At 41.4% G+C, this 13,642-nt stretch overlaps 1 protein-coding gene across 5 annotated transcripts in view; it reads left to right on the top strand.

Annotated features, from left to right (window-relative positions):
- Ap2b1 (adaptor related protein complex 2 subunit beta 1) overlaps nt 1-13,642 on the top strand; it is a 107,554-nt gene that overhangs the window by 10,896 nt on the left and 83,016 nt on the right. For all 5 annotated transcript variants that reach the window (XM_021178160.3, XM_021178158.3, XM_021178162.3 and 2 more), the window contains exons 3-4: nt 6,729-6,834; nt 12,594-12,729. In XM_021178160.3, the coding sequence (XP_021033819.1) occupies nt 6,729-6,834; nt 12,594-12,729 (242 nt within the window). The remainder of the gene's footprint in view (nt 1-6,728; nt 6,835-12,593; nt 12,730-13,642) is intronic.

The raw sequence follows: 13,642 nt of genomic DNA, 5'->3' as shown, positions 1-13,642 counted from the left end.
AAAAAAAAAAAAAAAAAAAAAAAGACTAATTACGGAGATGAAACATATTAGGTCTTTAATGTCAGACTCTAGCATTCAGGGAGCTGGAGAGATGGCTCAGCGGTTAGAGCACTTGTGTGTGCAGAGGCCCTTGCTTCGATTCCCAGCATCCACACTGTAGTTCACAACCATTTATAGCTCTGGATCCAGGGAATCTGGCACCCTGTTCTGACATCTGTGGGTACCAAGCAACACATACACACACTTAAAAACCCAACAAAAATGGTATTTAGAACCTTAATTCATTGTTGACATCACTAAAACCAATCAAAGTAACACCATTTGCCTTTTGATGTGATGTTTTATGAAGTTATCTTGCCAACATTTATAACCTTATTGCAATTCAGGAAACCCATGGCAAATTGGAGACGCTTCTCATAATAAGGGCCCTGTACATCTTATCATGACATAGCACTTGGGAGGCAGAGGTGAGTGGATTGCTATGAATTCAGGGCCAGGCTAGTCTACATAGTTTCAGAACAGCCAGGGTTTTTAAGACCCTATCTTAAAAAAAAAACAAAATCTTATTATAAAAATAAATTGCTTTGAGGATATGACAATAAGTGTAATACTTTTTTTTTTTTAGCATTTTTAATTAGTTTTATTTACTCACATTACATCCCAATCGCAGACCCTCCTCTTCCCCCAGTTCCCTCCTCACACGGCCCCTCCCTATTTCCCCCTCCCTTCTCCTGGCACATCAAGTCACTGCAGAGTTCTTAAGCTGAATGCTGCCCCAGAGGTGGGAATGGGATCGGAATCAGGTTGCTATAAAGGGCATTGAACTGGTGGTGGTGATATATTGATGTTTTAATGTTAATTGTTTAATATTAAAATAAGAAAATTTCCTTATCCTTAAAAAAACAAGTTACATATTCAAGGCTAAAGAGGCATAATGTCTGCAACTTATAATGGTATGAAGAAAAAGTTCTGTGTGTATGTAGAGAATTATAAAGCAAATGTCACAAAATCATAACTGGGGAATACATACAGTTTGAAGATTGATTTTCTTTTTTTAAGTGTGTGTTGCTTACAAGGATGTAGAAGGCCCATAGCTGATATTAGAGGATCTCCCTTTAAATTTTTTTTCATTTATTATTTATTTAATGTATATGGGTATTTTACCTGCTTATGTGTCTGTGTACCACATGCATGCCTGGTGCCTATGAAGGCTCGAGGAGGATACCAGAATCCTTGGGAAGTGCAGTTAAAGTTGGTTGCGAACCTACCAAGTCAGTATTGGGGTCTGTACTGGCTAGTTTTGTATGAACTTGATACAGCTGGAGTTATCACAGAGAAAGGAACTTCAGTTGAGGAAATGCCTCCATGAGATCCAACTGTAAGGCATTTTCTCAATTAGTGATCAAGGGGGAAAGGCCCCTTGTGGGTGGGACCATCTCTGGGCTGGCAGTCTTAGTTCTGTAAGAGAGCAGGCTGAGCAAGCCAGGGGAAGCAAGCCAGTAAAGAACATCCCTCCATGGCCTCTGCATCAGCTCCGGCTTCCTGACCTGCTTGAGTTCCAGTCCTGACTTCCTTTGGTGATGAACAGCAGTGTGGAAGTGTAAGCTGAATAAACCCTTTCCTCCCCAAGTGCTTCTTGGTCATGATGTTTGTGCAGGAATAGAAACCCTGACTAAGACAGGGTCAAATTCAGGTCCTTTGGAAGGACAGCCAGTATTCTACCTTCTGGGCCATCTCTCCAGTCCTTGTTCTGACTTTTTCTATCTAATCTATTTTATTTAGTGTTGAGATAGAGTCTTACCATTAATTAGCCAGGTTGTCTTAGAGCGTGTGATGTACTCCAAGTTAGCGTGGAATTCACTCTCCTGACATACTTTCAAGTGCTAGGATTGCAAATATATATCACCATGCTAGACTGAATAGTGAGTTTTTTAAAACTCTACAGATTTTTTAAAAATATGTATCCAACACTGAAAACCAGTCTTAGCTGCTAACAATGCTTAGTAGATTTGACTAGTGAAATGAGTGGGGTTGGGTAATAAAATGTGGCACATGCAAGATTCTTTTCCTAGTATTTGTCTTTTGATTTATCCAGTTTCTTCTCTATCTTTGTTGTTTGCATCTCACAAAAACTATTAGCCTGCTTGTCATGGTGGCGTATGCCTAGAATCTCTGCACTTAGGAGGCTGAGATGCTTGTGAGGCTAGATTGAGCTACATAGCAAGATTCTGTCTTCAGAATCAAATGGCCACCAAAATGGCTCATCCAGTAAAGGTGCTTGCCGGGTAAGCCTGGCAACCAGAGTTTGAGTTCTGCAGCCCATAAAAGGTGGAAAGAAAGAGCCAACTCCTCGAAGTTGTCCTCTACCCTCCATTCATTCTCACCCACACATAGATCTCACACGAACTGCCGTGTACGCAGACACACTAGTAAAGCCACACCGAAAGAGCCATCAACTCCTTGTTAATTTATTCCAGATGTACACTTTCTGTGCTTTGATAACCAACATACTATCTATAATGACATAGAAAGGTTTTGTTGTTTCATTTTTTTGAGACAGGGTTCTTTGGGTGTCCTGGAACTCACTCTGGAGTCTAGGCTGACCTTGAAGATTTTCCTGCCTCTGCTTTCTCTAAGTGCTGGGATTAAAAGCATACACTTGGCCTTTTCCTAAAAGTTGTTTTAAAACTCACCTAATTCATCAAACCCTTTCTTTCAAAGGGTACAAATGACATTTATAAAAGTTTGAGACGTACAAATTAGTCACAACTAATATGCTTTTCAAAAATGGATAGACTGTGTTCCTTTTGCTTCCTGCAACGCCCACCAGACCCGCCTCTGGAGCAGATTCTTTAAATTTATGCTTGGTTCTGGAATAATTTCAGTTACATCCTGTTTCCGTTCTGCAGCTCCCCGTGCTGCTTGCCGTTCAATTCAGACTTGTGAATCCCTGCTGTTTGCCCTTCACTGTTCCAGAAGTAAATGATAGCAGCACACGGCTCAGTAAAAAAGAGACTGACTCTTTGAAGGCTTGGCCTTTCTGCCAGTTATTTTTGTAGTTGTCAATTAAATGGAATAGTGATTTTTTAAAGCAATTTGCTTGCCTACTGGGGATGGATATTGATAAAATAAGCTTTTATGTGCTCCATTTTTATGTCTCTTGTAGATCTACTTCCTGTCGTGGGCTTCAGGGAGATCAAAGAGTGGTCAGAGTGGTGGATGACGTCAGGGTAAAATGATCATTGAGAGCAGTCTGGAAGGTGGTAGGCAAGGAGGCAACAGTAGTCAGGTTTAACAGATAGATGGAAAAATGGTTGAAGTGATTGCATACCTGTAATCCCAGCAGTCTGAAGACAGGCAGGATGGCCTGAGACAAGAGGCCAGCTTAGTCTACATTGTGTATTCCAGGCCCTTCAGGCTTACATAGCAAGGCCCAATTGCAGACAGAACAAACAACAAAAAAGGTTGGGGTATCCACAGAAGGAAGAAACGGGAGTGGGCATGACCATGTATGTGGTGTGGGGAGCCTTCCTTTCATTCGACCCTCCTTCTGTCTGATGAGAGTTGTTGCCTTTTTCTTATGAAAATGATGGTGTGGGGTAGCCCTCCTTCCATTCTCCTCCTCCTTTGTCTGATTAGGCCTTTTTCTTTTATCCCTTGTGTTCTAAAGGCAGATAAGGCTAGACCTGGAGCCTTAAAGTCTTTGACACTTCTTGAGTAGTCGTTCATAACTGGACCCTTAGAAATGTCCCTAGTTTATATCGTTTTAAGCTTCATTCTTCCTCCACCTTTTTGCTTGTTTTCTGAGACAGGATCTCATGTAGCCTCACCTGGCCTGAAACTTGCTAAGTAGACCAGGCTGGCCTTGAACTTATGACAGTCTACCTTCCTGCCTTTGCCTCCTGAATGCTGGGATTACAGACATGTGCTACTGTGCTGGGCCACATTGACTTTCATGGAATTGATTGAGGCTGAGACCTTAAAGCCAGATAACTTATTAAACTTCTCACTAGGGTAGTGCTTTTTTCCCATATTTATTTTATATTCAGTGTGTGTGTGTGTGTGTGCACCCACACACACACATATATGCCGTAGTATATGTGGAAATCAGATGACAACTTTCAAAAGTTGGTTCTGAAGCACCTTTAACCATTTAGATGTCTTACCAGTCCATATATACTTATTGAGAATTTCATACATAAGTAATATATTTTGTTCATATCCAGCACCCACTTCCCTCTCCAGTTCTTCCTATTATGCCCCCTCCCAACTTCATGGCATGTGTGTATTTATTTATTTATTATAATCTACTGAATCTAATTAGTGCCTCCCTCATGCCCATTTGTATGGGACCTTCTAAGAGCTTGGACAATCTGCCAGTGACCACATCACCAAAGAATAATGGCTTTCTTCCTCCCAGCTGCCATCACCTACCATGAGCTCCCAAACTAAGGCTTGAGCCTTGTGAGCCCCTCCCCCGTCCCTGCTTTAATATTGGCTGGCTTGTTATCATGCACATAACCATAGGCACGGTGAGTTAGTGGATGCAAATGGCCACCTCATGTACAGAAACAGCATTTTACAACCCTCCTTCCTACACTCCATGTCACACACTGTCTCCACTACCCCTTACTCTGTGATGGTCTCTGAAACATGGGGCAGGTGAGGTAGTTGATACAGATGTTCCAGTTAGGACTGGGTCACTCACTTATTCTCAGCACTTTGAATAATTTTGACTCTGCATTAACAACTGCCTAATTGGAACAAGCTTTTCTACGGAGGTTGAGAACAACACTAATCTAGGAGTATAAATGTCTATATGTAGAAAGCAGCTGGACACCATGACCATTTAATAACAGTGATAGATTGCCCACCAAGGCCTATAACCTCCTGAGCCATGGGCTCTTGACCAGGTTTCCAGTACTGTATTAGTTTCTTTTCTATTGCTGTGACAAAATAACATGGCCAAGGCAACTTATAGAAAGAAGGGCATAGGAGGAATAGGAGTGCATCCCCATCATGCCATGCAGACATGCAGATGTGGCACATGTGCAGCAGCCGAGAGTTCACATCCAAATCCACAAACAGAAACAGTAGAATGACACCTTTTGAAACCCCAAAGGCCCTCCCTGAGCGACACACTTCTGCCATCAAGACCCTATGTCCTAAGCCATCCCAAACAGTTGTAGCAACTGAGGACCAAGTATTTAAATATGTGAGTCTAGGGGGGCATTTTCATTGAAACCTTCACAAGTACCAAGCATGAATCCCCTCCTGTGAGTGGACTTCCAATCCTGTTAGAAAGTGGATTATTACCCCCCACCAGTCATGCTACTATATACTGGTGATTTCTTTTTCTTTTCTGACTTAACTGTACTTGTACATTAGGATAACCTACGAATTAAGAGCTCTTGACAATCCAGTTCATTTGGCCCTGACTGGATTGATAGTTTTGATCATTTCTTTGTCTAGTAAAATAGCTTAGTAAGAGAAAGTGTTTGCTATCCAAGCCCGACCATCTAGGTTCTATCCCTGGAACCCACATAGTAAAGTTGCATGTGGTGTTGTATGCATCAGTAATCCCATTATTCCTACTTCAGCATGGGATACAGACAGGAGAATCATTCAGAGTTTACAGCACAGCAGCAGAAACAAGACATCTTAACAAGGTGGAAAGAGAACCAACTCCCAAAAGTTGTCCTTTAGAGCAATTATTATTTTTATGTATATGAGTGTTTTTCTGCATGGGTATATTGTGCCTGGTGCTTGCAGAGGCAAGAGGGCATCAGGTTCCCTATAACTAGAGTTATGAACAGTTATAAGCTACCATATGGGTGCTGGGAACTGAAGCCAGGAAGTGAATGCTGGGCCCTGGAGTCACGGCTCAGCAGTTAAGAGCACTTGTTCTTGGAGAGGATCTGAGTTTAGTTCCCAGCACCCACATAGTGACTCACAACTCTCCATAACTTTTCCAGGGCATTCAATACTCTATTCTGCCCTCTGAGGGTACCAGGGATACATGTGGTGTGTATACATGCAGGCAAAAAACTAAAACACGTAAAATAAATAAATCTTGAGAGGGGTGGGGGATGCTAAGCCCAATTTTGTAAGTAATAAACTATGTGATTTTTGAGCCTAATTTATTAGTCTGTTAAGTTGTATCTCTATTAGTTTGTAAACTCTGATTTCCAAGCCAGCTCCCTACTTTCATTTATTTTCTTCTTAGGTCCTTAAAAGTCTGCTATTCCTAAAATACTGATCCTAATGCTGTTGCAGTGAGGTTTTCTTTTTCTTGTTCTTATGCTTTCTAAAGGAGGGTCTGTGTGGCCTTTTCTTTTTTTTTTTTTTTTTTTTTTTTGGTTTTTCGAGACAGGGTTTCTCTGTATAGGCCTGGCTGTCCTGGAACTCACTTTGTAGACCAGGCTGGCCTCGAACTCAGAAATCCACCTGCCTCTGCCTCCCGAGTGCTGGGATTAAAGGCGTGCGCCACCATGCCCGGCTCTGTGTGGCCTTTTAAAGATGATGATTTAAAGGCTTTAGGATGTATTGATGGGGTCTTTGTTGGTGGGTCAGTTAACATTCTGGGGCTTTGGAATTGCACATCTCTTATAAGTTTAAAGTAACCTTACTTCAGTGGTTGCCTTGTCATCCTGATGTTATTTTATATTGCAATATTCTGTCTGTTCTGTAGTCCTGAAACCATCCCTATTTGTTCTCATGTCTTTTAGGAGAAATTTTTGAATTAAAAGCTGAACTCAACAATGAAAAGAAAGAAAAGAGGAAGGAGGCTGTGAAGAAAGTGATTGCTGCTATGACCGTGGGGAAGGATGTGAGGTAGGGATGATTCTTGCCCCCCTGTGGACAGTCAGCCCTTACAGCTTTCCTAGATGCTGCAGGCCCCTGAGGTAGCCACTTGAGAGGCTGAGGCAGGAGGATGGATCACTTGAGCCAGATTTGGACATCTACCCTGGGCAACATAGCACCAATGTCTTGAAAAAACCAAACTTGTGGAACCTGTGGAAATGTGTTGTTGCTCCATTGCAGACATCACAAGGAAAAGTACACACTTTTATATTAGCTCTGACCTAAGTTGCTTGCTTTTTAAATTTTTGTTGCATGCAGGTATAGCAGAAACCATCTCTAGTCCTGGCACTGTTATAAATCTGTTGCCTGAGGTAGTTTTAAAAGATGATAAAAATATGCTGAGCTCACATATTCTTTTCTTTTCTTTTCTTTTATTTTTTTAAGATTAACTTATTTATATGAGTACACTGTCAATGTCTTCAGACACACCAGAAGAGGACATTGGATCCCATTACGGATGGTTGTGAGCCACCATGTGGTTGCTGGGAATTGAACTCAGGACCTCTGAAAGAACACTCAGTGCTCTTAACCTGAGCCATCAGCTCACATACTCTAATTGGTTTAAGTCAGCGCTCTTAGCTTTGCAGCTCTATATTCTGTTGTTGGATTCAAGGTGGGAGCCAACACTGCCGACATTCCTTGGCCATTATTAATTTTTGCTTCTGTGATTAGTGAGCTGTTTAAAGTGCAGGCTCCACAGCCTATAACGCCCTCTCAGATCATGAGATAAAAGCTGTTTTTATAAATCTTGATTCTCTTTTTCCCCTTTACCATTCTGAGCTTTTCAGTGATGGGAAGAATTGCCACCACCTTACCGTGAACCGAGGCAGTGGTGCTGACGGGGAGAGTCATTCTCTTTTTCACTCCCAGAAAAAAAGAAAAGAGCAGTTCATTCAGGACTCTTGTTCATGATGCAGTAAAATTGTATTTCATCAGATAGGTATTTTGTTTATTTATGTTCTTGTGTGTGCCTGTGGAGGTTAGAGGACAGCTCTCGAGTCTGTTCTCTCCTGCCACCTGAGGTCATCTGGCCCATCCTACCAGCAGTTTCCCTATCTTAAAAAAATTGTGTGTGTACATGCGCCTCTCTGTGTGTGTGTGTGTGTGTTTGCCTGCATATGTGCCTGTTTGTGTGTGTGTGTATGCCTGCATATGTGCCTGTTTGTGTGTGTGTGTTTGCCTGCATATGTGCCTGTTTGTGTGTGTGTATGCCTGCATATGTGCCCGTTTTTTTTTTGTGTGTGTGTATGTGTGTGTATGCCTGCATATGTGCCTGTTTGTGTGTGTGTGTATGCCTATGCCTGCACATGTGCCTGTGTGTGTGTGTATGTATGCCTGCATATGTGCCTGTGTGTGTGTGTGTACACATATACTGAAGCTGTGTTTTTATTATACTGTGATTAGGGTACTGGAGAAATGGCTCAGTAGTCAAGAATAATTTGTTGCTCTTGCAAAGGACCTGGGTTCAGTTCCCAGCACCCAGGAGGTCCGGTGCTCTTAGTACCTTCTTCTGACCTCCTCAGGCATCAGGCATATATGTAGTGCACATACATACATGCAAGCAAAACACTACTGCAAATAAGATAAAATAAACATATAGAAAACAATATCCATTTATTTTAAAAAGACACTAAGCTATTTCTTTATTTTCCGAGTCCTATATTTATATGAAGCTGTATTTTCTTCTTACACATCATCTAAAATGTTCCCCAGCAGAGGTAGTGACATGAGAATCCAGCTGTGTCAACTTAAGAAGGTGCTATAGAGACGTATGAGTGTTTAAACAAGGGGCTGATATGGTTGCTCAGTGGGTAAAGTCATTTTCTGCAGAGCCTAATGACCTATTTTAGTCCCCTGAACCCAGCAGAGAAGCACTTCTGTCCTGTCTCAGACCTCCACATACATGTACAAACCTTGAATCAAATGTAAGACATTGCCATCTTCCTCATTGATAAAAATAACACTCACTTTAAAATAACTTATAAGATAGGCTTAAGATTTATTTTATTTTATTTTATCTTATCTTTGAGACAAAGTCTATTATGAAGTCCTGGCTATCCTGGAACTCACTAGGATGGCCTTGAACTCACAGAGATCCATCTGTCTCTGCTCTCCACACGCTGAATTAAAAGTGTGTTACTCTGCCTGGCTTATGCTTGTTAATTTAAGTGGATTCTTGGTCTATTAAGTCTAAAATACTTATTATTTTGGCCTCTTACAAAATTTTATCAACCTTTGAATTCTGCATAGCAGTAGCCTAAGCTAACAAGTAAAACAGGACTAGCAGAAACCCACCTCAGGACATCAGGATCATTGGAGCATCCTGTCCCACTGCTGGTATCTGGGTTTCTGTTGCTTATAGGGACAGCTCTCAGCTTTTTGGTCTCAAAAGCCCTTCCTTCAGCATCCACTTTCCCCCAGATCTCCAGAAAACCTTTATTTATGTGGGTCATACCATTGTCATTCAGAAAGGAAAAACTGAGAAAATTTGGAAGTGTTACTCCACTTAAAGTAATGATCATAGACCTTTGAAATATACTACAATTTCCCCTTGTTGGTACTGGGGGTTGAACCTATGACCTTGCTTATGCTAGGCAAACCCTTTATTACTAAACTCCTTCCCAGCTCTTTTTATTTCAAGAGAGAGTCTCACTAAGTTACTGAGGCCAGCTTTGAACTCTCCATGAAGTACAGACAGGACTTGAGCTGGCATCTTCCTTCCTTAGCCTTCCAGATGTTGGGGTTAAGCACGTACCAGTGTTCCAAGCTTTAGTCTTCTGGTGTGGGCTGTTAGCAGCACTTAGGACTGCTAAGCGTATATTTGATAATGTTTTGTAGTTACTGACTGGTGATGCAGCCACTCTGCATCTGCATGTTCTCTTAGACAAACAAAAGACCCACTTCTGAGAGAGTTTCCGTTATCTCCATGTGTATGAAACTATACCGCTAAGCGAATAATTGCCTACTCTCAGAATAGAAGTCAAGAGGTTCATTGGAGATTTGATGGATTCTTTTTGAATTTGCAGCCCATCTTCCTTTTTGTAAATACTTTCTATTTTTAGAGCAGAGAGATCGCCTAGTCACCTGAAATCAATATCCAGGATCCACATGATTCAAGGGGAGAAGTGACACTCAAAGGTGGTCCTCTGACCTCCACCTGACATGCTGATACACTTAAATAATTAAGAAAACATATCATGTTTAGGACATAAAGCTTAGGTTCTCTATTCTGCTTTTTGTGTGGACAAGACTCATACTATGTGAAATATACTAACATTCATTTGTGTTTTTGTTTTTTTGTTTTTTTTGTAAGATATGTAGAAATATTTAGAATCTTAAAGTATTTTAATAAGGGAAGGCTATTTGCTAACTTTATAGTGAAGTTAACTTCTGGGTTTTTTTTTGGTTTTGTTTTGTGTTTTTGTTTTTGTTTTTTTCCAGACAGGGTTACTCTGTGTAGCCCTGGCTGTCCTGGAACTGACTCTGTAGACCAGGCTGGCCTAGAACTCAGAAATTCATCTGCCTCTGCCTCCCAAGTACTGGGATTAATTCTGTTTTTTTTTTTTTTTAAAGATTTATATATTTATTATATGTAAGTACACTGTAGCTGTCTTCAGACACTCCAGAAGAGGGCGACAGATCTCGTTACGGATGGTTGTGAGCCACCATGTGGTTGCTGGGATTTGAACTCTGGACCTTCGGAAGAGCAGTCAGGTGCTCTTACCCACTGAGCCATCTCACCAGCCCCCAATTCTGTTTTTAAAATATGACTTATTTTAGAATCCAAACTTGGAACTTCAGTCCTTTTATGCTAATGATGCTACTTTGTGAGTGTAGTTAGACATTTCTTTCTTTTCTTTTTTTGAGACAGGGTTTCTCTGTGTAGCCCTGGCTGTCCTGGAACTCATTCTGTAGACCAGGCTGGCCTTGAATTTAGAAATCCGCCTGCCTCTGCCTCTCAAGTGCTGGGATCAAAGGCGTGCCCACCATGCCCGGCTTGGACATTTCTTATAGGGAAATGGTAAATTATGAAAAGATGGCTAGTACTTGGGAAATGAACAGACTGTTTATATTTGACTATGCCCCGTTTCGTAAATGCATAATACTGAATACAAGTAAATATATTCATAAACTCTACTACAAGGAAATCAGACACCTTAGAGAAATGACTGATTCCAGACCTTGATTAAGAATTTCAAACTTGGGCTGGTGAGATGGCTCAGTGGGTAAGAGCACCCGACTGCTCTTCCGAAGGTCCAGAGTTCAAATCCCAGCAACCACATGGTGGCTCACAACCATCCGCAACGAGATCTGGCGCCCTCTTCTGGAGTGTCTGAAGACAGCTACAGTGTACTTACATATAATAAATAAATAAATCTTAAAAAAAAAAAAAAAAAGAATTTCAAACTTGAACATATGAGAAAGCATAGAAACACTTGAAAACATAGGCTCACATCACAAGGACTTGGGACCTACTTAATTCCTCCTGGCCAACAGTGAAGAAAATGTGCATTAAACTGAAATGTGCAGTATAACTGTTGGAATGCTTTGATACCATAGTGAATTGATGTGGAAATTGTAATTTTTGGTGAGGCTGTTGATAAAGCTAATTATTTTTCTTAGAGTATGCCTAAATGATTATAGATGAAACAACATACTAGAAGTTGGCAGTAATGATGCACATCTGAAATCTCAGCGCTTAGGAAGCTGAGTTAGGAGAATAGTGAGTTCAAGGTCTCTTGGCCTACGTAGTAAGTTGTTTCAGGTCAGCATAAACTATACATAGCCTGACCCTGTCTCAGAGCCAAGTGCTAGGCTTGTAGCTCATAAGAAATATACTTTGTATGATTTGTTTTAAAATAATCTTGGGGTTTGAAATATAGCTCAGTGGCAGAGCACTTCCCTAGCATATGTGAGGCCCTGGGCTTTGTCTCTATCACTGGAGAAAGAATCGAGGGCAACTAGACAGGAGGTGGAATGTGGTCTGAAGGCATATGTGAAACAAGGTGGGGCCTGTGCCAGTATCTGTTGGGCTCCTTCCATTGCTCTCAGACTTTTTGTTTTGTTTTGTTTTGTTTTGTTTTGTTTTGTTTTCCAAAACAGGGTTTCTCTGTGTAGCCCTGACTGTCCTGGAACTCACTTTGTAGACCAGACTGCCTCCAACTCAGAAATCCACCTGCCTCTGCCTCCCAAGTGCTGGGATTAAAGGCGTGCGCCACCACTGCCCGGCTCAGTTTTTTTTTTTTTTTTTTAAAGATTTATTTATTATATGTAAGTACACTGTAGCTGTCTTCAGACACCCCAGAAGAGGGCATCAGATCTCATTACGGATGGTTGTGAGCCACCATGTAGTTGCTGGGATTTGAACTCAGGACCTTTAGAAGAGCAGTCAGTGCTTTTAACTGCTAAGCCATTCTCAAGCCCTGGCTCAGATTTTTTTCTAACAGTTTTTTTTTTCCTCCCACAAAAACTATTGTGAGGGCTGAAGATACAGCTTAGTAGTAAAATGCTTGCCTACTGCACACAAGGCCCTGACCTATACACTACAAAACAGAGCAATTTAGAGAGTTGGCAGCCACTAATACTTTTTATTTTTTATTTTTTTAGTTCCTCATTTCCATGAAAATAAATTATCAGCACTGAAATCATCCTGGAAGCCAACACTGTCATCTGTATAACAGCTTAGCACTGATACTGTTTCACTCAATTCCCTTTTCCTCTCTCCTCAGCTCTCTCTTCCCAGATGTGGTGAACTGCATGCAGACTGACAACCTGGAACTAAAGAAGCTCGTGTACCTCTATCTGATGAACTATGCCAAGAGTCAGCCAGACATGGCCATCATGGCTGTCAACAGCTTTGTGAAGGTAGTTTCCCCAGGACCAAGTCTTTTCTATCTGGTGTAACCTTTTCAGAGGTGACGTTTGATGTAGCTTGTCTCTGCGTTGCAGATAAGCAGCTTGTGTTTCAAGGGATGAACTCGTGGCGGTGAGCAACAATGTTCATGTTGTAAGCATTCTGTACACTAGGGAAACCATATGGCAAGCCTTCTCTTGGAGGGCTCAGTATATCCGTCCTTGCCAGATGAAACCTCATGTTTACCCTCCTAGGCTAACAGAGGTTAGGTGTTTCAGCATATTATTCGTTGCTTGCTGATAAAGAGTGGACATGCTGTCATATTGTTACCTGAGGAGTTGTTTTGTCTTTGGTTCAGCAGGCTTTACAGCAGTGAAACCAACATACATGATTTGTTTTGTTGTTCTGTGTATGTGTGTGAGTGTCGAGGCCAAAAGATGAATTGGATCCCCTGGAGCTGGAGTTACAGGCTGTAAACCGCAGACATGGGTGCTGGGAACTGAACCAGATCCTCTAGGAAAGCAGCACGTGCTTGTAACCTCCGAGCCTCCTTTCACCCTGGGATTCAGGATTTTTTTATTATGGAAATTTAAAAATATTCATGTAGAGGAAGTAGTATAAAAAATACTCATCTTGTGATTTTTAAACAGTTACTGATACATGGCCACTTGTTTAATTTATATTCTCTGAACATAAAACACTCTGACCCCATTCCCCTTTCTCAGCCTCATTCTCATGCTTATTTTTGTTAGAATAAGATCTGTAGGATCTCAATCCCTCCTGCTCTCTGCCCTCAAAGAGGGTCTTACTCTCTATCCCAGGCTGACCCTGAATGCACAGTCCTTTGGCTTCCTCATTCTGCTCCAACTACCCATGTACTAGACTTAGAGACATGTGCTGCAACCCCTGGCTAAGATCTGTCTT

This window comes from Mus caroli, unplaced genomic scaffold (genome assembly GCF_978045245.1).
Source record: "Mus caroli unplaced genomic scaffold, Mus_caroli_1 scaffold_13, whole genome shotgun sequence".
Lineage (NCBI taxonomy): Eukaryota > Metazoa > Chordata > Mammalia > Rodentia > Muridae > Mus > Mus caroli.
The sequence above is the reverse complement of the archived record's forward strand: the minus strand, read 5'-3'. Positions and strand labels throughout refer to the sequence as shown.